The sequence below is a fragment of the Dromiciops gliroides genome, chromosome 4 (assembly GCF_019393635.1).
Source record: "Dromiciops gliroides isolate mDroGli1 chromosome 4, mDroGli1.pri, whole genome shotgun sequence".
NCBI classification, from domain to species: domain Eukaryota; kingdom Metazoa; phylum Chordata; class Mammalia; order Microbiotheria; family Microbiotheriidae; genus Dromiciops; species Dromiciops gliroides.
The window spans coordinates 207,656,535-207,680,019 of NC_057864.1; the positions used below are offsets into that span (position 1 = coordinate 207,656,535).

Consider the following 23,485-nt stretch of genomic DNA (forward strand, 5'->3'; position numbering starts at 1 on the left):
TATATTGGCCTTTCTAGAGTTATGTCAAATAGGAGAGATAGAAGGCATCCTTGTGTTCCTCCTACATTTATTGTGTAAGCTCCTAGGACTTCCCCATCACTAATTAAAATAGCTTTTGGTTTTAAATATGTGCTTTTAATCATATTAAAATATAATTCTTTTATGCTTTTTCTTTATATGGTTTTTAGTTTAAATGAATACATATATTGATATGATCATGTCGTTTGGGCTAATTTGTTTTTGATATAATGAGTTATGCTAATTGGTTTTTAAAATTTTGATTCATTCTCACATTCCTGGTAAAAATTCAATTTGGTTGTAGTAAATATTTTTCTTTTTGAGGGGAAGTATATTGGTGAAGTCTTCCTACTAAGATTTTCTTGAAAATGTTGAATTGATATTTATTCCTTATCTTGGTCTATGCTTCTCTTTCTTTGGTATAGGTTTTGGGACTATATCCTATAAAAGTGTTTAGTGTAGAATATCTTCTTTTTCAACTTTTGAGAATTTGTTTAATATAGGTATTAATTGCTTTGTAAACATTTGCTAGAGTAGAAAGAATTCACTGGTAAATATGGATTAGGATCTCCCCTGAATCTGCTTTTATAGTTTCTTAATGGATAATTTTATTTCACTTTCTGAGATTAGATTGTTTAAAATTTATTTCATGTTATCTTGAAACATTCAGATGGTTAGTTGAACATGTTAAGCAGAGTTTATCTTCTGCTGACTTAATTTAAAAGTTTACTGAACTTTTCTCATCCTTACACATATGAAAGAAAATCTGCTTGATTTTGAGTAGGCATTCAGAACCACTGAAATTAAGGGAGTAAAAAATAATTTTTTTCTTTTTGAAAACAATTGGCAACTATAGTCATACTTGTAAAATCCAAGTAAGACCTTGTGAAGTGAAGAACTTGAAAACCATTTGGGAATTCTGAGTAGGAGTCAAATCTGTGTTTTAACCATTTCTTATACTTAGATATTTCAATGTTTTAGTCAGACATATTTCAATCTTTCTTTAAAGCTAGACTTTATGTTTGTGTAAAGATTCACACAAAACATATACTGATATTACAATGTACCTTCACAAGGAAAGAAAGATACATTCATTGATCCATCAGAACAGAAAAATAACAATAAGACATGACTTTTTAGACATGAATAATGTGTTGATTTTTTTGTTTGTTTGACATGGTAGAAGTTTAAATTTGTTGCCTACTTCCACAAGAATCCTAGGTGAGTTAAGTAATTCCTCTACCTACTGCCCATTTTCCTTATTCAGTCTTACTCAGGGATCTAAGGTAACAAAGGACTATGTTTTGACCCTTCCACATTAAACACTGTAATAGCAAAAACTTTCCAACAATTGGCATTGTGCCTCTTTCCCATTAATAAATTGCTGATTTAATATACTGGAGAAACCTCTTTTTTCCATAATCATTTGTTCATCTCTTTTTCTGTCAACCCTTCTAATCTTCTAGGCTTCGAGGTGATTTGTTAAATTATTTACTAATCATGTAACAATCAATAGGACATATAATTATTCCTATTTTTCAGATGTGAAGATCACAGGCTGTTACCTCTCATCATCATTATAACTAAATGTCAACTTTTTAGTTATAGAAAGACAGTCCTACTATTTCATTCTCTCAGGGTAGCAAAGTCAAAGTTTCTTTGCAAAATAAGAAAGGGTGACCTTAGGGAGGTTCTCTTAATTCTCGTCCTCTCTGTAATCCACTCAGTCTCTTCAACCATGACAGGAACAATCTGTCCAAAACGAGAATTTAACTTTCAACTTGAGGTTTTATTGCTGCCTAAAAACACAGTATCTATAGTCTGTGTGGGAGAAGTTATTGTTGTCAATGCTACATTTGTTTAAAAGGAATGCTTCTGGGGCTTTGAGAAAGTGGTTGAGTTCTTGACTTCTCTGCAGCATTTCAAAGTCTTGACCACCCTTTCCTCATGGATACCCTCCCCTTTCTCGATTTTCACAATGTTGCTTTTTGCTGGTTCTCCTCTTACCTGTCTAACTGCTCCTTTTTAGTTTCCTTTGTCATCATCCATGTCATGTACCCTAACTATCCCAAGGTTCTGTTCTGAAACCTCTTCTGTTTTTTTTTTTCTCTACACTTTCTCATTTGGTGGCTTCATCAGTTCCCATGGTTCAATTATCATCTCTATGCAGATGACCCTAAGTTCTATATATTCAAATCTAGGCTCTCTCCTGAGGAGCAGTCTGGAATCACCAACTTCCTTCTGAATATTATGAAATAGATGTCTCATAGACATCTCTAACTTAACACATCAAAACAACTAATTATCTTTCCCCCCAAACCCAACACTTTTTGGAACATCTCTATTTTCTTTAAAGGTACAACCATCCTTCCAAAGTCATTCTGAACTATAACCTGAGCTCCATCCTTGGTTTGTCATTCTCACTCATTACACATATCCAATCATCTGCTAAATCTTGTTTCTAATTCAACATCTTTTGCATATATCTCTCCATTCACATAGCCACCATTCCAGTTCAGGCCCTTATCATCTTTCACCTAGACTGTTTTAATTAATTTCCTAATTGATCTCCATAACTCAAGACTCTCCCAACTCCAATTCATCTTCCCCTAAGTAATTAATGTTCCAGTCTGACCATTATCACTGCCCCCCCACACACAATACAAATGCTTATTCAATACATTGCAATGACCTCTCTGTTGCTTTTAGAATTAATTATAAGCTCTTCTATTTGGCATTTAAAACTGTGTACAAACCATGCCTTTCCAATCTTACTACAAGTTTAAATCCTTTCATCTACCCTATGGTCCAGTCAAACTATAGGTTGCTATAACTTAACAAAACATCTTCTGTATGTTTCCTTGCATCACCATTAGTCTGTCTCTCATGACTAGAATGTTTTGTCTCTATCCCTCAGCAAAAAAAGTGAGAAAATTATACTTCAATTTGAACTCCAAGTTCATCAGTTTTCTCTCTGGAAATGGATAGCATTTTTTCATCATGTGTCCTTTGAAATTGTCTTGGATCATTGTATTGATCGAAGAAACAAAGTCTTTTATGGTTGATCATCATTACAACATTGCTGTTATAGTGCACAATAATCTCCAAGTTCTTCTTACTTTACTTTGCATCAGTTCACATAGGTCTTGCTGTGTTTTTCTGAAACCACCCCACTCTTCATTTCTTATAGCATAATAGTACTCCATTAGAACAAGATGCCACAATTTCTAGTCACAATGAATGAACATTCTCTTGATTTCCAAATCTGTCACACACAAAAAGCTGCTAGAAATATTTTTGTTCATATAGGACCTTTTCCTGTTTTTTTTTTTAAATCTCTGTGAGATACAGACCTTGTAGTGGTATTGGCTGGGTCAAAGGGTATCCATAATTTTATAGCCCTTTGGGCTAGTTCCAAATCATTCTTCAGAATGGTGGGACCAGTTCACAGCTCCACTAACAATGCATTATTGTATCTATTTTCCTTCATCCCCACTGATATTTGTCATTTCTGATAGGTGTGAGGTAGTAACTAAGAGTTGTTTCAATCTGCATTCATCTAAATAAAAGTGATTTAGAGATTTTTTTCATATAATTATAGATAGCATTGATTTTTTTCTACTGAAAACTGCCTGTTTATATCTTTGACCATTTATCAATTGGGGAAATGGCTATTAATTTTAATAAATTTGACTCAGTTCTCTATATATTTGAGAAATGAGACCTTTATCAGAGAAAATTGCTATAATTTTTTTTTCTATTACTTCATTGTCTATGGCACCTTTTAGGAAAATATAGTTTCCCTGATTATCTCCTTTTTTTTTAAGTGAGGCAATTGGGGTTAAGTGACTTGCCCAGGGTCACACAGCTAGTAAGTGTTAAGTGTCTGAGGTCGGATTTGAACTCAGGTACTCCTGAATCCAGGGCCAGTGCTCTATCCACTGCGCCACTTAGCAGCTCCCTGATTATCTCCTTTAATTAAGTTTATTTTTGCTTTTGCTTTTCCTGGACTCATGATTACTACTCCTATTTTTTTTTTTAAACTTAAGCAGAAGCATGTTAGATTCTGCTCTAGGCCTTTGTTTTAACTGTGTGTGTCTTTCTGTTTCAAGTGTGTCTCTTTGTAAACAACATATTGTTGAATTCTCATTTCTAATCCATTCTGCTATCAACTCCCATTTTATGGGTTATTTCATCCCATTTACATTCACAGTTATGATTACTCACTATGTTTTTTCCCTCCATTACATTTTCTTCCATTATTCTTCTCTTCTTCTCTTTCCTCATTCTACCTTTCTCTTCCTCTTTCTTCCAGTGCACTCCTCCTTCTCATCCCTTCATTATTTTTTATATCATCTCAACATAATTGACTCACATCCATGCCCTCTGCATATGTATATTCCTTGTAACTGCACTAATAAAGATAAAGTTTGGGGGACTTACATGTGTCATCTTCTCATATAAGAATGTAACCACTTTTAACTTCATTGAGTCCCTTATGGTTTTCATGTTTAGCATTTTATACTTTTTTTGAGTCTTCTGTTTGAATGTGAAATTTTCTATGTAGCTCTTGTCTTTCCACCAGAAATGCTTGAAAGGCCTCTATTTCACTAAATACTCATTTTCCCCACTGAAGTATTATATTCAGTTTTTGCTGGATAAGGTTTTCTTGGTTATAATCCTAGCTCCTTTGCCTTCTGGAATATTATATTCCCAGATCTCTGCTCCTTTAAGATGTAAGCCACTAAATCTTATATGATCCTAACAGTGGCTCCATAATATTTGGATTATTTCTTTCTGGCTGCCTGCAATATTTTCCCCTTGACTTAGGAGTTTTGAAATTTGTCTATTAATATTCCTGGGATTTTTAATTTGGGGATTTCTTTCAGGAGGTTATTGGTGTATTCTTTCAATTTCTATTTCACCCTATGGATCTAAGATATCAGAGCAATTTTGTTTCATAATTTATTGGAATATCATGTCTAAGTTCTTTTTTTTTTGATCATAGCTTCCAAGTTTTACAATAATTCTTGAATTCTCTTTCCTCAATCTATTTTCCAGGTCAATTGTTTTTCTGATGAAATATTTCAATTTTTTTTCTGTTTTTCATCCTTTTAACTTTGTTTTATTATTTCTTCATGTATCATCAAATTATTAGTTTTTACTTGTCCAATTTTAATTTTTAAGGAATTATTTTCTTCAGTGAGCATTTGTACTTCTTTTTCCATTTGGCATATTATGCTTTTTAAGGAATTTTTTTTTCTTCAGTGAATTTTCATGCCTCTTTTATGTTTAAACAAATTCTGTTTTTGTAAAGCATTATTTTCTTTAGTATTTTGTGCATCTTTTACAAAGCTGTTAATTATCTTTTCATAATTTTCTTGCATCAATATCACTTCTTTTCCCATTTTCCCCTCTGCTACTCTCATTTGTTTCTTTAACTCTTCTAGGAATTCTTGTTAGCCTTGTGTCCAATTAACATTTATCTTTAAGGTTTGCTTGTAGCTGTTTTCATATTCTTGTCTTTTTCTGAGTTTGTGTCTTGGTCTTGCCTGTCACTATTGTACCTTTTTATGGTTGAATGCTTTTTTGGTTGTTTGTTCATTTTACCAGCCTATTTCTTGGCTTTGAACTTTATGTTAAAGTTGGACTCTGCTCACCTGGGACTGGGGAGGCAGTGCCCAAAGCTTCAGGCTTTTTATGCTTCTCTTTTCAGAACTAGTTTTGGGGGTCTACAGGTTTTCAGTGTTTTAAAGAGAGAGGTGTGGTCACTACTCTTCAGGGCTGCACTCTGGTCTTTTCCCAGGAAGAGCCCCTGTTCTCTTGTACCTGTAAGCACTAGCACTGTTCTTGTCCCTAGAACTGTGTCTATGTCCCTTGTTCTCATAGAATCACCTTGCTAGTGCTTCTTCCTACTTGGAAAATGTGACCAGGTCCCTTATTTCCTTGTGACCAACCACAAAAACTCCTTTCTGCCTTGGAACTGCAATCCAGAATTGCATATGGGCAATAGAGTTGCCAATCATCAATGGTTATACCCAGTGCCAGCAATGGCACTTTCTGACCAGTTGTCTGATCCCCCCTTAACATCTCTTACAATTCTTTTTTTGTTTTTCTTTATATGTTGTTCATATTTGTCTATGATTGTTAAGTTAATGATAACAAACAAAAGAAAAAATTAATAAAGAAAAATGTAACTCTCTAAACATGCAGTAGGACCTTGAAACTTAATTACAATTAAAAAAACCCTTAATTACATGTTTCCTTAATGGAAAATATGATTTGTTCTGTAGTTTGGAATTAAAAGTGGGTCTATCCAGGAAAGGACAAGACCCTTCTAAAATTTAATGAGAAACTGAACTATCTTTTTCAGAAACCAGTCATTATTGCCAGCTGTCTCCGTAAAGAATATGAAGTCAAGAAGAAAATTTGCTTTTCAAAGAGTAGGAAGAAACTGGCCACAAGGAATGTCTCTTTCTGTGTTAAAAAAGGTTAGAAATATTGGCCCTTTTTCATAAAATACTTCTTATATTTGAGGCTTAGGATGTCTGAGGAAATAAATGGTGGTAGTGATAGTATAAGTGTGTGTTGGAGGAGAATGTACAGAAGCTAGTTAGCTATCTTAAATATTAAAAGGCTTCACATAGAGAAGAGAGTTTGATCTATTTTGATAGGCCCTAAGAGGAAGAAAAAGGAATCATGGGTAGAAATTACAGGGAGTCATGCTTCAGTTTAATATAAAAAAACTCTCTAAGAATTAGATAAGGATAATAACCAAGCCTCTTGTTTCCTCAACCTAGTCAACTCCCAGGTGAGGAAATTCTGTCTACCTGTGTAGGTCAGTGTCTTCTAAAGGTTTTCTAAAGCACTGAGAGATTAATAGTCTTTTCCAGGGCCATAGAGTTAATATAGGGGCAGCTAGGCGATGTAGTGGGTAGAGTGCTGTGCCCAGAGTCAGGAAGACCTGAGTTCAAATTTAGTTTGGCACACTTACTAACTACATGACATTCATCAAGTCATTCAACCTCTGTAGGCCTCTATTTTCACAATAATGGGGAGCATAGTGGGACCTCCTTTACAGGGTTGTTTTAAGGATCAAATGAGGTCATATTTTAAAAGTGCTTAGCACAGTGCCTGTTGAAAGGCATACTATTCTCTGGATTAAGAAATCTTTATTTATATTTATATGGAAATATTTATATGGAAATATTTATATGGAAATATTTATATGGAAATATTTATATGGAAATATTTCTACTGATGTGGATAATGAAGAACTTAAAATAACATGATGAATGTTATTAACTTGATGTCTATTTACAAAGAAAGTGATTAGGTCATGATTTCAGAATGTGTTTTCAAAAAAGCTTTCAAGTTACTGGATGAAATATATCAAGTTATGAAGATTGACAGTCATACTCATTTCTTCCAGGGGAGGTCCTGGGGCTCCTAGGACACAATGGAGCTGGCAAAAGTACATCTATTAGGATGATAACTGGAGAGACAAGACCAACTGCTGGAGAGGTATGTGAAACAGAAGGAAAATGCTTTGGTTGATAGTGACCAAAAGAGATTTTAAATATGAATGATAATATTTTATATAAATATGTTTTTACTACTATTTCAGAGTGCTTTGGATAGCAAGTAGGTGGATAAGTGAATTCACAAATGATTCCCATAATATACCCACAGCATTTCATAGAGAATAGGTTCCATATCTCTCTTAGTAGGTTAAAAGATGTTAAGGAACACCATCACAGAGTTCTGTCAAAATAAAGACATATTACATTTGCACATATGTATGATTGAGATTTCCTTTTCGATGAATATTGTCTTCACTGTCTCATGTGGTGAACCTTAAACAGACTTAATAATATTCTGCCCACAAGAAATTATTGAGCCTTGACAGATAATATAGCATTATGCAAAATCCTGGGAAATCTAATAACATTGGCATAATGCATTTCAGTTTTATAAGAGATTTCATGCACACTATAACTTTTGATACAACTCTGTGAGTTAAATGGGATTAGTATTGTTACTATGCATTTTGTGTATAGGGAAGAAGAGGGAAGTAGAGAGAGACTGTATGACTTGTCCTAGGTCACATGGTTAGCAAATGGTGGACCTAGATTCTAACCTCAATGTTTCTTCTGCCCTATCTTGCTACCTACCAATAGAATGATTAAATGATAAGTTCTTTCAGGACTTATATTAATATAGGAGAGAATAAACACATAATCAACATTCTTGAATATGTATTCAAGTATTCTTGAAGATGATCGAAGAGAGCATTAATTTGGATGTTGTGCTGGTAGTTAGAGAATCATTGCTATTAAAACAGAGAAGTCCCTTGAAATTTATTTGAAATGAGACTAGAAATGTAGAATAATGGAAAATAATGCTTTCATTCATGAGGGAGAATCTAACAAAAGACTCAGAGGTAGAAAAGCAATGCTGGTCTAAGCAAGATTGAACAGTAGGGGAAGTGTTTAATTTAGTTTCATTTTATTTTTTTGCTTTCTTTTCTATGGGAAAATAAACCATGAATTACATGGAAGTAAGAGGAATTCTAATTTATCTACTTTTACTTTTTGTCCTCTTTGAGAAATAGGAGTTTGAGGGGCAGCTAGGTGGCACAGTAGAGCACTGGCCCTAGAGTCAGGAGGACCTTACTTCAAATCTGGCCTCAGACACTTAACACTTACTAGCTGTGTGACCCTGGGCAAGTCACTTAACCCCAATTGCCTCACTAAAAAAAGAGAGAGTAATAGGAGCTTGTTTCTTATTTTATTTATTTATTTTTATTGACAAATTTTGTTTTGAGAGATGAGGGAGTTGGAACACTCTTGGCTCCCTATTGCCATGTTCAAGCTGTACCTCAACTACCATCATTCAGTAACCTGTTGTCCTTTGAGGTTCACTCAAGCCATATTTACCACCCTATGAAGATATCAGTTGATGCTATTTACTAATCTCTTGGGTGTTCTCTCTCTCTCTCAATATACACATATGGATAGATATAGATATAGATATAGATATAGATATAGATATAGATATAGATATAGATATAGATATAGATATAGATATAGATATAGATATAGATATAGATATAGATATATTAGAAGTCTCCAGTTATGGTCAACTCTTTGTGACCCCTTTTGGGATTTTTGGCAAAGATACTGGAGTGGCTTGCTATTTCCTTCTCCAGCTCATTCTACAGATAAGAAAACTGAGGCAAACAGTTAGTTACTCAGGGTCACATAGCTAGTAAGTGTCTGAGGCCAGATTTGAACTTAGGTCTTTCTGATGCTAGGTCTGGCTCTGTGCCATCTGGACACCACAGGCAGACAGATAGATATTGCCTCATACAGCCTAGCCTCCCAGTTCCTCAACTTACTCATTTCTCAGACTCTACTTCTTTACTTCACCTCAGTTCCACTAAGATATGGTCATACTCTCGATCTTGCCATCACCCCCAAGTGTTCCACTTCTATGTTCACAAACTCCTTTATCTGATTTGTTGTCCTACTGCATCCCTCTTTGCCTTGTGACCCCAAATCATGTTCTTTGTCCTCATAACAACCTCCAATCTCTCTGCCCCTTAGTTCTTTCCCGGGCTACACCCATATTGGCTACACTCTTCTCCCTTCCCTCTCCTGATTCTTTGGGGGAACTAGCTCAACTCTATGTTATCTATCCTTCTCTCTCTCAAGTTCTTTGCCATCTTATTACTTATCTTTCTCTTCAAACCTCAGACTTGGATGACTAACACCATTTCATGACTTTGTTCCTATGCACGTGCTGATGAATGAAGCTGAAGAAAACCATAAAACTTTGCTGACTAGGTCTGTTATAAATGTATGCTATCTCATCTCAACTAGGTTCTCTGCAGTGAGGCAATCCTTCTACACATTCCTCATGGATTCACTTTCCCACTCAACAGAGTATCTTTTCTAAACCTTTTTATGCCTTCCTAAACTTTCCATGGTTGTGTCTCTCCTAACCCTCTCAGCTGAGAACTTTGCTTCATATTTCACTGAAAAAATGAGGCCGTTCACCAAGATTGCCTTCTTTCACCCACCCTCCTTAAATTACTTCACTAAAATACTTTCCTCTACTATATGCCTTCACTCCTATTTCACATGAAGTTGTGGCCCTTCTCCTTGCCAAGGTTAACCCCATTACATGCACAAGGGATCATATTCTATCTGTCTTCAGTAGATTTCCTTTCCTATCATGCCTACTTTCTCACTAATCTGCTTTTCTGCCATCTACAAAAATGTCCATTCTCCCCCATTCTAAAACAAAACAAAACAAAACAAAACCTTACTTGATCCATTGATCCCCACTACCTATTATCCTATGTCTCTTTTCTTTTTTTTAGCTAACCTTTTTTTTTTTTTGAGAAAATTGTCTATAATCAGTACCTTTACTTCCTATTCTCTCACTCTGTTCTTAACTCTGGATTTTGGTTTCCAAAGTCATCATTCATCTAAAAATGACATCTCCAGAATTACCAATTATCTCAATCACCCAATCTAATGGTCTTTTTTGATTATCACTTTCTTGATCTCTCCACAGTTTTTTGACACTAATGATTGCTTTCCTCATCAAGATACTCACTTCTCTCTAGGTTTTTGTGACATGACCTGGTCCTAGTTCTTCCTCTGTCTAGTTACTCTTCAATCACTTTCGCTAAATCTTCATCTGAGTCATATCCACTAACCATGGGCATCCTAAGCTCTCTCCCAGGTCCTCTTCTCTTCTTCCTTATGATGAAAACCCTAAGAGGCAGAGTCTTTGGGTAATTAATAATCATTAGGTAAGCTAATAATCAATAGATGGTCAGTGGTTTCTCACAGTAACCAAAGACCTCTAATGGAGACAATGAATGCCTTAAATGTTTTTTTTTTAAAGGAATGCCCCTGACACTAGAAATCAACCCTGATTAGTGGACATTTAAATGAGGAGGTGGGCTAAAAGTCTTCTGCTCTTCTTGCTGGGAACATGGTTTGATCATGAAGCTTGGCCACCTCCAGCAATCTGGATAGAGTAATCCATCTCTACTCAGACCACTCTGGTTAGTTTTCTCCTTCACTAATGTGGATTACCCTAAACTACAGTGGAGGGATATAAGGAGATAGGTTTTATTCCCCAAGGGCAAGAATTCACCTAGATTAGATCCTGTTTACACTCTAGACAAAAGTAAGGTCTCCTAGTTGAGTAGCTGCCCAAGATTGAGGAGCACCCGTCTGGATGATTAGTGCAATCTCATCTATTATCTATGTCCTTCAGGGATTGGCTGATTGACCTACAGGGACTGGTCCTTGAATGAGGAAATTAAAAAGTCTGGATCTTAATTAATAATGGTTATTAATATAATAGAAATAATTAGTTCTCTTACCTTCTATACTACTTTGTTTTGTAATATAATGATCTCCCATGGATTCAATAATTATCTCTATGCTAATGATTCTAGATCTATTTATCCAGCCCTAACCTTTTTCTGTAGTCCTCTATTTCTAACTACCTCCTTGACATCTCAAACTGGAAGTCTTGCATGGGGGACAGCCAGTGAAAATTCCTGGAATTGTGAGACAATTAGAGTGTGTTGTGTGTGAAATAGCAAGGAGGTAAGAGTCACCAAATTGAAGAGTATGTTGAGGGGTTGGGTGATGTAAAGAATTGTTATTTGAGGTTTTTATGCCTTGGCACACACTGGCCTGGGGCTCTGCACACCACTCGCCGACACCTACCTGGGCCTAGTAAAATTATAATGATTGGAAGCCTGGTGAAGGCAGTCATGTGACTGTCAGAGCGGCCATCCCATTGGCTGGGGCTGTGTGGGGTTTTTCTGGGATTGGGGGAGGAGAATTGGGCATTCTAGTGGGACGCTTGAAGGTGACAGGAGTTCTGCTGCGTATTCTCAGCTGATTCCTGGGCGGTGGTATTTTTCAGATTGTATAATTTCCCTTTCCTCATTTTATTTCCTTTCCCTTGATCCTACTGATCCTGTTTGTGTTTTTTTTAAAGTTCATTCTTGTTAAAATAAATCTTGTTCTATTTTGAGGGAGGCTGCCAGTCTCCTTCCTTGCCCCAATATTGTGGTGAGGCACTTAGCTAACACTCCCCAATTAAACATTGGTCCCCACAGTGAGAATGTGTAAAGTATAATAAAACTGGAAAAGACTGTGTGTGTGTGTGTGTGTGTGTGTGTGTGTGTCTGTGTCTGTGTCTGTGTCTGTGTCAGGGGTGGGGAAGGTTATGAAAGGCTTTGAATACCAAACAGAGGATTTTATTTTTCATCCTGGGAGTTTATTGAGTGGGGGGTGGGGACATATTTGAACCTGTCCTTAAGGAAAATCACTTTGACAGCTGAATGGAGGATGGCCTAGAGTAGGAAGAGACTTGTGACAAGAAGACCAGACATTTGTAATAGTCAAGGTGATGAGGGCATGCACTATGTTGATGGCAGTATCACAGGAGAAAAGGGAACATATGCAAGAGATGTTATAAAGGTAAAGTATGTCTTGGCAACAGATTGGAATGGGGGGGGGATCATGAACCATAGTAATTAGGAAGAGGAAGAGGAGGACGATGCTCTTGACAGTGATAGTCAAGTTTGGAAGAGAAGAGGGTGTGGAGGAAAAGATAATGTATTTTGCTTTGGACATGTTAAGTAAAATATATCTCCAGGACATTCAGTTTGAAATGTCTAATAGGTAGCTGGAGATATAAGACTGGAAGTCAGCAGAGAGTTTAGGACAGAATAGGTAGATTTGAGATTCATTACTATAGAGATGTTAACTAAATCCTTGACTCTATTAGTACCCCCAGGGCTTGTTCATGTATTACAAATATAGACCCAATTATAGTGAGTATTTGATGTGCCCATGGAAAATTTTTTTCTCTTTAAAACATATTGCCAAAATAATATTGTCAAGAAAAATTGATATACAATGTAAGATTTTTCAGAGAGATGACTTAACCCTATCCTGTTTCTGCTGAGTCTTCGTGCATCTCTCCTTTTATCCATAATCATCTCTCCTCACCAGCACTAAGTATGGCTTCCAAGTTAAACAGGTAGCTGAACCAAAATATCTTATTTATTTTTGTACATACATTATGAAAATCAAGCTCTATGGCTCCACCAAAAATACAATAGTGACTTGTCCACAGTTTATTTCTATTTTTTCAATTAATTTATTTTTTTGTTATGAATTTAATAATCACAAGTGCAGACATTTCAATATATTAAGAAGAAAGTTGATTGTATAAGAGCCTGTGGGGAAAGTCTTCATACTATTCTATCTGAACTCCTTCAATAAAGATAAGAAGAATGAGATAACAGTGAGGATAATAATTGATATTAAAATTTACATACATTATCTCATTTGATACAACCCAGTGAGCTAGGGACTAAAAATATTATTCTCATTTTTTCAGATGAAGAAATTGAGGGTCAGACAGACTAATCAACTTGCTGTAGGTCACATAACTAACAAATGTAGGTAGTGAGATTTGAACCCATGTCTCTTCAGACTCCAACTCTATATTTCTACTATACTTACTTCAGTGCCTATCAAAATTAAAGGGACCTAATAGGCCCTGGAGAGAAAGATGTAGAACTGGTACTGAGGTGCAATGCAGAGGGCATGGTCATAAAGGATAAGGAAACACTTTGCTGTTGGGAATACAAGTTTCTAGCTGGACCAGTACCAAGGGTAATTTGATGCTTAAACATATATGAGTGATGGGTATATGGAAGCTTATATCTCAACTCCTTAGGGACTAGAATTTTTAAAATGTCTGACAAGAAGCTAAGCCTAAAGAGTTAAAAAGCCTCTGTTGGATGTACATGAGGGCAAGGAGATAGGCCAGTCATAAAAGTTCAGGACTGAACAGCAAGAAGCTATTTTTAACTTATATGGCATATGAGAGCTAGAACATAACAGGGTATAAGACTAGACATACAACACAGAGTAGTCTTTCCACTGAATGATTGAAAAGGCTTATAGTCATAACTTTCCAACGTCTCTTAGCCTTTCCCACTTAATGACAGTATCAGTAAAGAATAACCTGCTTTGAGACACTTCTTTTCAGGTTTACTAGTTCTGTTTTCTAATCTGACAAACCAATTTCTACTTCTACTTCAAAATATTTGTTATTTCTTTTATGTGGGTACCTGCTCTACTAAGGTAGAATGCAACTCTTCTACCACTTACACAATTTAATAAGTTGCTGTAGCCAAACCATTTCATCATTGGGTTGTCAACCTTTTATTGATAAGCCTCTGCAAACTTAACTAGGCTTGTCCTTGGACAGTAGTATCACCAGATATGTTCTCCTCACTTTTTCAGCTTGGTGCAATACAATTTGTGCTCTACTTGTAAGGATTTGAGAGCTTAGAAGTCATTTCCATGTCATCATTAGGTACTGCAATAAGAATGGGCTAATGAGAAAGAGCTTGTTCCCACCCTCCTTCAATCAAATATTCTACTAGTATTTATTATTAAACAGCTACTATGTGTTAGGTACTGGAGACACAAGGACAAAAAAAATGAATCAATTCCTACAAACAATGAACTTAAATTTTAGTAAGGGAGATAAGTACATGTAAATATGTTCAAAATATAAAGTTAATAAATACAAATATATACAAAGTAGTTGAATACAAGGTAGTATAGGAGAGGAGCAGCACTCATAGTTGTGGGGATTGCAGGAAATATCATGTAGAAGATGGTGCCTGAGTTTTATCTTTTAGGAATAGAGGGACACTCTCTTTTGTGAAGCAGAGGTAAAGAGCCTGTCAAGATTGTGGATTTACATTAGGTGCAATGAGTCACTCAAAGTCCTAGGGTTTAAATAAACAATACTTTCCCTAAAAAAACAGTCCAATTCCCCTAAGATAAAAGCACTTCCTAAGGAGATATAAACCTAAGGAGATATAAAAACAATTTGAGAAGAAGCTAGAAGATAGAAACTGCTAGCAATGAGGTTTAAAGCAGTAGTTAAAGCAGTAGTTGGGGTTTCAAGCTTCCCGCCATTCTTAAAAACTTATATTTTCTTATATATTCTTCTTGTCCAAAGGGCACACATCTACCTTAGTTCATCTGGGGACAAAGTTAACTTTGACTTTCTCAGTTCTATACTATTGCTTCATTGTTCACAATAATAATAGTTGGTATTGTGGGAGTAAGATGGGGTAACATATGCCTCCCCATTTCCATCAGTGTCCTGATCACAAGAATGGTAGCACATTCATGCTGCTACATTTGCTACTTCCTAAGGAAATTTAATGGTATGAATTTCATTCCAGATCAGAAGGGAGGGTGGTAGTTGGTTAGACATTAGATGAGAATTTTTTTTCCATCCATGGGTCCCTCTTTAGTCACTGAGTTCATATAGTTTATGTAATTGCCTGCTTTGACCACTCCCTAAAACTGGCTCTAGTTTAAATAGGATAATAATGTTAACAGTGGTGGTTAAAAAGAATATTGCAATGGCTGAACAAGTTGTGGTATATGATTGAGATAGAATACTACCATGTTATATGAAATGATGAGTTCCATGATCTTAGAAAAACACACATAGACTTGCATGAAATAATGAAGAATGAAATGAACAGAACCAAGAGAATGCTGCCTACAGTGACAACAATATTGTTTTAAGAACAACTTTGAGCAAATATGTCATTTTGACTATTATAAATACCCTAGTTAACTCCAAAGAACATAAGAAGCAAGATGCCATCTGTATCCAGAGAATGAACTGATAAATAGAAGTTTTTATAGAATGCTTTTACACACACACATATACATATATGCACATATATATGTATACACACACACAGAGACACACACACACACACACATATATATATATATATATATATATTCACACACACATATATTTCTGTCTAATGGTAGTCACCCCCAAGGGGAGAGGGAAAGAAGGGGAAAAAAGAATAAAAGGAAATTTACATGATAACTTTATAGCAAGTTGTACATAAAAGATCTGCAGTTTCAAAAAGAAAAGAAAAGGGCAGCTAGGTGGCACAGTAGATAAAGCACCAGCCCTGGATTCAGGAGGACCTGAGTTCAAATCTGGCCTTAGACACTTGACACATTAGCTATGTGGACTTGGGCAAGTCACTCAACCCTCACAGCCTCACAAAAAAAGAAAGGAAAAGAAAAGATTTGAAGTTTCATGTGCAATCATTTTTTGTTATACTGTGTTATGGAAATGCTTGTTTTATTCCATAAGTTAAAAATAAAAGAAATAAATAAATTTTAAAATATTTCAAGACAGGAAAAACAGAATATTTCTCCATTGGTTGTAATTTTCCTTTCTATTAATTGTACTAATAGTCTAAATGAATTTTGGAGAGATATAATGTGAAGGTTAAGTACAAGATGGTCATCTTTAAAAAAAAAGAGCAGATAATGAAATCATCTATGGTATGCAGGAATTATGCTTTGTTTATATAAAGGAAATGCTCACATTCAGGAAATCTTTGAATTTTTTAAGTACTAAAAAAGAGCAGAGCAAATTTTAAAGAGTTCCTTTAGGGGCAGCTAGATGGTGCAGTGGATAAAGCACAGGTCTTGGATTCAAGAGGACCTGAGTTCAAATCGAGTCTCAGACACTTGACACTTATTAGCTGTGTGACCCTGGGCAAGTCACTTAACCCTCATTGCCCTACAAAAACAAAGAGTTCCTTCAAAGAACATAAAAAAATAGAAGAGTAAAGAATTTAACACAGAGGGTTGAGGTAGGGGCAGGGAAGAGACAGTGAATGACATTAATAATGAACTGATTAGGCAAGAGAAGAACCAATATTGACTATGCCACTGAAGAAAAGAACAAAGTACTCATGAAGAGCTCTAAAAAAATATCACAGTACTATTTGGTAAATAACATTGATTGCTAAAGAAAATACAAGGGTAATGATCCTGGTAGTTGCAGTACAAAAACATCATTTACCAACATGGACCAAGGCATTAATGAGATCTGACTATAAAGAGGAACTATAAGCCATACTAGAAAAGATACTGTAAATATGGGAATCTGTCCTTTATATATAATTTCATTCCTTATCTTTGTGTAGACTTCATATGCCATATTCATTGTTATATTTTCTTCAGGGATAAATTATTACAGTTTTTTTTTCTTCTTGTCCCTTAGTATAAAAGTTTTATGAGAAGAAATATATAAAATACAAGTTGCATGCAGGAGCTGAAAATTGATTGTTTTGTATAGGTGGTACTGAAAGGGAAAAGAGCATCTATGAGTCAGCAAGATGTTAACACAATCAAGTTCCTTGGGTACTGTCCTCAGGAAAACTCACTGTGGCGAAACCTTACAGTAAGAGATCATTTGGAGGTGTATGCTGCAGTGAAAGGGATGAAGAAAGAAGATGCTATGATTATGATTTCACGGTACAGTATGGGGCGAAACTCCAGTTCTCTGTAAGAGGGAACAGAGAAGAGACTGGCCATGGAGAGTCTAAAATGTTCTCAACTTCTCATAGATCATCAAGCAAAGAGCTGGACTAGCAACTTCTTTCCTACATCTCAGTTCAGAGATCTTTTTAGACAACCTAGTAAAATATAAATTTGGAAGTATGAAATATTGATTAAGGAAAACTAGAAAGAAATAATTAAAAATACCCATAATAAGCAAATTATAAATGCAAGTCTTTTCATGGAATTTCTAGGAAGCAACAGAACTTTTCTTCCTGAGTCAAATGAGCTCAGCTAATGGTAATTACTACTTGTAGTTTTAGAATGGTTATGACCAGCTCTTCTACATTATAATTACTCTTTTTAATGAATACATTCTCCTAATATTCCTCATTGATCAGGGTGCCTAATAAAACATTCTGTGTATTTCTCCCTCAGACTAGCAAATGTTCTCAAGTTACAAGAGCACATGAAAGTTTCAGTTAAAGAATTATCAGCAGGCATATCTCGAAAGGTGTGTATTGCATTTAAGTTTATTCTAAGTGCTCACATTATGAATATGGTAGCAAATATTGTTTGTCTTCATTTCAGTTGTGTTTTGCACTGAGTATCCTGGGTAATCCAGCTGTTGTTCTTCTGGATGAACCATCAACAGGAATGGACCCAGAAGGACAGCAGCAAATGTGGTAAGAAGCAAAAGCCTTATACAACTATATTCTTCTTATGGAGTCTATGACAATTAGTTTTCAAAAGGGTTATTTCCTAATAAAATTTAAGTGGTCAGGCCTAGAAAAATTAGTACTTAGCATAAAAGATTTCCTTTTCATTTCCTAATTTTCATTCAGAAAAAAAAATACTTCATAAAAAGGTCCAATAAACTTTCCAAGTATTTTGCCAAGTTTCTACATGATACTAATTAAAAACATTATTCCATTAATTATTAATTTAATGCTCTTCTCTTTTCTCCTAATGTGTCTCTTCCAGAAAGAATTCTTTTACTATGTCTTCCCTCAGTATTTTTCAACCCAACTCTTCCACTTCATACATTTAAAGTATTTTTTTTATTGGTGAGGCTAAGTGACTTGCCCAGGGTCACACAGATAGTATCAAGTGTCTGAGTCCAGATTTGAACTCAGGTCCTCCCGAATCCAGGGCTGGTGCTTTATACACTGTGCCACCTAGCTGCCCCCATTTAAAGTATTCTAACACGATGTGGCTCCTTTCCTAACTCTACTATTTTCTTTTAAAATTCTCTCTTTAATGTAATCTTAATTCTTCACTGTATCTGTTCACATATTATATATATACATATATAATAGAATTATGTTTATTCTGGTTTTATATATATATGTAAAACCAAATGATACATACATAAATATGTATATACATACATGTAAAATCATGTCCATCTCCAGAGAAAGAAATGATAAATAGATGTATGCTTACTATGGGTTTACACACATATATATAAATATCTGTATGTATATATGCATGCACATTCATAATGCATACACACATACATACATGCATAATACATACATAAAACCATACTAAGCAGACTTCTGTTTATCAGTTCTTTTCCTGGAGGTGGATAGCATCTTCCTTTGTAGTTGATTTGAGTACTCATAATATTCAAAATAACTTAGCCATTCATAGCTGCTCTCTGAATAATATTGCTGGTACTGTAGACAGTATTCTCTTGGTGCACTTTCTTAACTCAATTTCAGGAAGGTGATTCGAGCAACCTTCAAAAACAAGGAGAGTGGTGCTATCCTGACTACACATTACATGGCAGAGGCTGAGGCTGTGTGTGACAGAGTGGCCATCATGGTATCAGGACAGCTAAAGTGAGTGAATATATGGTTGAACAGTATATCCATATAACTAACCACTTAACACAGTATCAAGGGAAATTTCCTTGGGAGTGAAAAATGTACAAACCTATTTATCATGCGAACAGTCAGATTTACCCTTGATTTAAAAGTGAATGCTCAACGCCTCCACTCATGGACCAATGGATTGTTATAATTGTAAATTTTAAAATTTCTCTTTCTCTTTTCCCTCCCTCTTTTTTCCCTATGTTTTTCCTTCTCTCCTCCTCCTCCAGATGCATTGGTTCTATCCAACATCTCAAAAGCAAGTTTGGCAAAGATTACTTACTGGAAATAAAAGTGAAGGAACCTGAGCAAGTTGAGCCCCTCCATGCAGAGATTCTGAAGCTTTTTCCACAGGCAGCTCGGCAAGAAAGGTAAGGATATTTTTTTCCCTGTGAGCAGAAAATAGACTTTAGCCTGCCATCAACTATTTTTTCTTTGTGATAGGTTTCAGTGTAGTGTAGATCTGCGGAAGAAAAACAGGAAGCAAGGGGCTTGGCTTTTCAGGTCTCATGACAACAAAAGAAATAGATTAATCCAGAATCCCCAAATCTCAAATGTGAAAGCTTCCTTCCTCCCTCCCTCCCTTTCTTCCTTTCTTCCTTCTTTTCTTCCTTCCTTCCTTTCTTTCTTTCTTAGAGGTAGATAGCATTTTTCATCATGACTCCTTTAGAATTATCTTAGATCATTGTATTGATCAGAGTAGCTAAGTCTTTCACAGTTATTCATCCTTCCAATATTGCTGTGATCATGTACAATGGTCTCTTAGTTCTGCTCACTTCATTCCAAATCAATTCTTATGTCTTCCTGGGTTTCTTAAGCCATTCCTTTTCTTATTTCTTATAACACAATAGTATTACATCACAATCAGTTACCACAGTTTGTTCAGCTATTCCACAATTGATGGGAATACCCTCAAATCAATTCTTTCCTACCACAAAAGAGCTGATCCAAGATATCGAAATTAAGGAACAAGTCTTACTTTATTTTTTTCCTAGGTATTCCTCATTGATGGTCTATAAATTGCCTGTGGAGGTTGTACACCCTTTATCTCAGGCCTTTTCCAAATTAGAGGCAGGTAAGAGTGATGATTTAAAAAGTGATATTCTATGTATCAGATAATGACAAAACAAAGATAAAAATAATGATGATCAGAATTCCTGGCACATAGAAAGTGCTTAATCATTGATGATGATAGCGTTTATATATCACTTTAAGAATCATAAAATGCCTCAATGATATGAGATTGGTAGCACAAGTATTATTATCATCATCATTTTACTGATAAGGAAACCAAGGCTGATAATATCAGAGAACTAGAGGGTGTTGGAGCATAAGCAAAATCAAAGCAACAAAGTACAACAAAATATAAGCAACTGAGGCAATTAATAGAATGATAAATTTTAATTTGATTAATATAAATATGATGAACATTAATATTATAATAACATGGTGTTAAATGGTAATATTAATATAATTACATACATATATCAGTATGGTAATTCTAACATGCTATTAATAATTATATTGATAATATAAACATTAATATATAATAAAACAAAAACCAGAAGGCCTATATTCAGATATTCCCATGTTCATATATATATATATATGTGTGTGTATTTATATGTATATATATGTAGTTATAGATATATTCAGATATACTCAGTACTGACTATACTGGTAGATCCTCAAGGTACTTAATCTTTCTGGGCCTCATTATTCTCATTTGTAAAAGTAAGGAGTTAGACTTGTGATAAAAGGACCTATTATTTTAATTTTTTCTATGCTAGTCAGTCAATAAGCATTTGTTAAGCAATTATGGTATGTCAGGCACTGTGATAAGCAGTGGGAACACAAATATCAGGGTTTGAAAGAAAGACAAAGATATTTACTAGCTATGTGACCTTGGGCAAGAAAGATATTTTCGTTCATTCTACCCCATTAGATTTATCAATAATAAGACAAGATGACCTCTAAGAGTTCGTCCAGTTCTAAATGTATGATGCAATGACTAGGAAGAGAATGGTAAAATTTTAAGCCAGTCTGGTGCCATGCTTTGAGTTGACTGGGTACATGTCTTTGCTTGTAGATACAAGCTTAAGAAAAATTCAGCACTGAGTTGTATATAACCTCAAGACAGAGGTTCAGTCACGAGTGGATAGCCCTTAAAAATCAAAGAAATCTCAGAAGAAAAAGAAAATAGCCAAGAGAAAATGAAGAGGAAAAAAACCCCTTGGTATTACATCTTAGATTCTGTATGATAAGGAATCAGCAGCAGTGTTATACACAGCAAATCATTTGTTGTTCAACCATTTCACTTGTGTCAAACTCTTCTTGACCCAATTTAGTATTGTCCTGGCAAAGAAACTGGATGGCTTGCCATTTACTTCACATCTCTAAAGTGCTTTGAAAATCTTAAACTACAATATAAATGCTAATAGCTACTGATATCATTATTACTTGAGTTATTTCTTACCAAGGACCTTCACGAATTGCAGCAATGCAGATTGAAAGTATGTAGAAAATTATACATTTTTATGTCATAGGGAAAGTAGAATTTTCTGTCATTAAACACGTGTCTCTATAAGTAATATTGAAAGGATTATTTGCCCATCAAGTGTTGCACCCTTAAAGCAAATTTTGATATCTATTTCTCTGGTTCCATCTCTGATTTAAGGAGCTTGCTTGCAGTCTAGTTAGCAGGCAGAGCGCATACATACAAAAGAACTAAACACAAGACAAGCTGCTAGGTAGCACCATAGTGCATAGAGTGCTGGGCCTGGAATTAGGAATACTTGTATTCCTGAGTTCAAATCCAGCCTCAGACACTAGCTGTGTGACCCTGGGCAAGTCATTTAACTCTGTTTGCCTAAGTTTCCTCTGTAAAATGAATTTTAGGAGGAAATGACAAACCACTCCTTTATCTTTGCCAAGAAAATTCCAAATGGGGTCAGACAGAATCAGGCACAACTGAAAAATGACTGAACAACAACATGAAATTTCAAATCTAAACCAAATGCCATACTATCTTTTGCCATATAATGACTTTTGCCTCACTCTGGGCATTTTGCGTTATGCAGTTTTTTTAAGTTTAGAGGGAAACATGAATTTCTGATATTGTTGTGTTGTTTTTTTTCTTGTGCAGCTAAATCTACCTTCAACCTGGAGGAATATAGTCTCTCCCAGTCTACTTTGGAACAGGTGTGTGTGTGCATGCGTGCGTTCGTGTGTGTGTGTGTGGTCTTAATTTACCACATATCTTTAATACCTACTTATTCTGTTCACTTGTAGATGGAATAGCCAACATTTTTATTTCTTTTTTTCTTGCTCTTTTCTTTTCCTTTTCCCACTTTCAGGTGTTTCTTGAGCTCTCGAAGGAGCAGGAGCTTGGAGATTTGGATGTGGAAGTGGATACAACAGTAAAATGGAAACTGCTCCCTCAGGAAGAGCCTTAAAAGCCCAGACTGCCTACATTTATTTTTAATTCTATGACTAATTTTCGTCCTATGAATTTGCATTATTAAGTTCCTATTATTACAGAAAACGTTAACCAACTATTTTTGAAATATTTTCTATTTTTACTTAGTAACAAATTAAATGCTATAATAACTTTTCTTGTTAGAATAAGGGAAAGAAGGCTTATAGTCAAAGCACTTACCATCACTGACAATGGCACTGACTGGATTGAGTCCAATGTGCAGAGATTTTTTCTGTATTTACATACCTTTCTAAGCAAATTTTATGCAGAATATGAATAAACTATAGATTTTATGGGATTGTTTTAATATGCATAGCAGTGGTGGTAATGTTTCTAATGGTGTGTGGGGTAGAAGATGAAAGATTGATGAGTAAAGCTAGTTGCTACCTCTTTCTGGTGTCCATCCTTATGTGAATCATGCCCTTCTTCCCTAACTTGTCTCTTTAGGCTAGACTTTTCCCATAGTCAATGCCTTGGGCTCTGCCCCTTTGGGGTGTTTTATCTTTCAACCCTGCAATAGGAAGAACACAAAGAATAGAATGTACTTGAGGCAACTACCTCAGAAGACAACTCCAGTTCATTTATAACCCCTCTGCCCCCACAACCAGAACTACCTTGGATTCATTGGTTCTAGATATTTATCT

General features: G+C 35.3%; 1 protein-coding gene across 1 annotated transcript in view; it reads left to right on the top strand.

The window, feature by feature from the left end:
• LOC122726151 (ATP-binding cassette sub-family A member 10-like) overlaps nucleotides 1-23,231 on the top strand; it is a 117,545-nt gene extending 94,314 nt beyond the window's left edge. Inside the window, exons 30-39 of the mRNA XM_043963684.1 lie at nucleotides 6,392-6,509; nucleotides 7,451-7,542; nucleotides 17,284-17,462; nucleotides 17,925-18,000; nucleotides 18,078-18,172; nucleotides 19,214-19,333; nucleotides 19,594-19,734; nucleotides 20,359-20,438; nucleotides 22,509-22,564; nucleotides 22,720-23,231. Of these exons, the coding sequence (XP_043819619.1) occupies nucleotides 6,392-6,509; nucleotides 7,451-7,542; nucleotides 17,284-17,462; nucleotides 17,925-18,000; nucleotides 18,078-18,172; nucleotides 19,214-19,333; nucleotides 19,594-19,734; nucleotides 20,359-20,438; nucleotides 22,509-22,564; nucleotides 22,720-22,818 (1,056 nt within the window). The 3' untranslated portion in view covers nucleotides 22,819-23,231. The remainder of the gene's footprint in view (nucleotides 1-6,391; nucleotides 6,510-7,450; nucleotides 7,543-17,283; nucleotides 17,463-17,924; nucleotides 18,001-18,077; nucleotides 18,173-19,213; nucleotides 19,334-19,593; nucleotides 19,735-20,358; nucleotides 20,439-22,508; nucleotides 22,565-22,719) is intronic.
• Nucleotides 23,232-23,485: the final 254 nt, after the last annotated feature.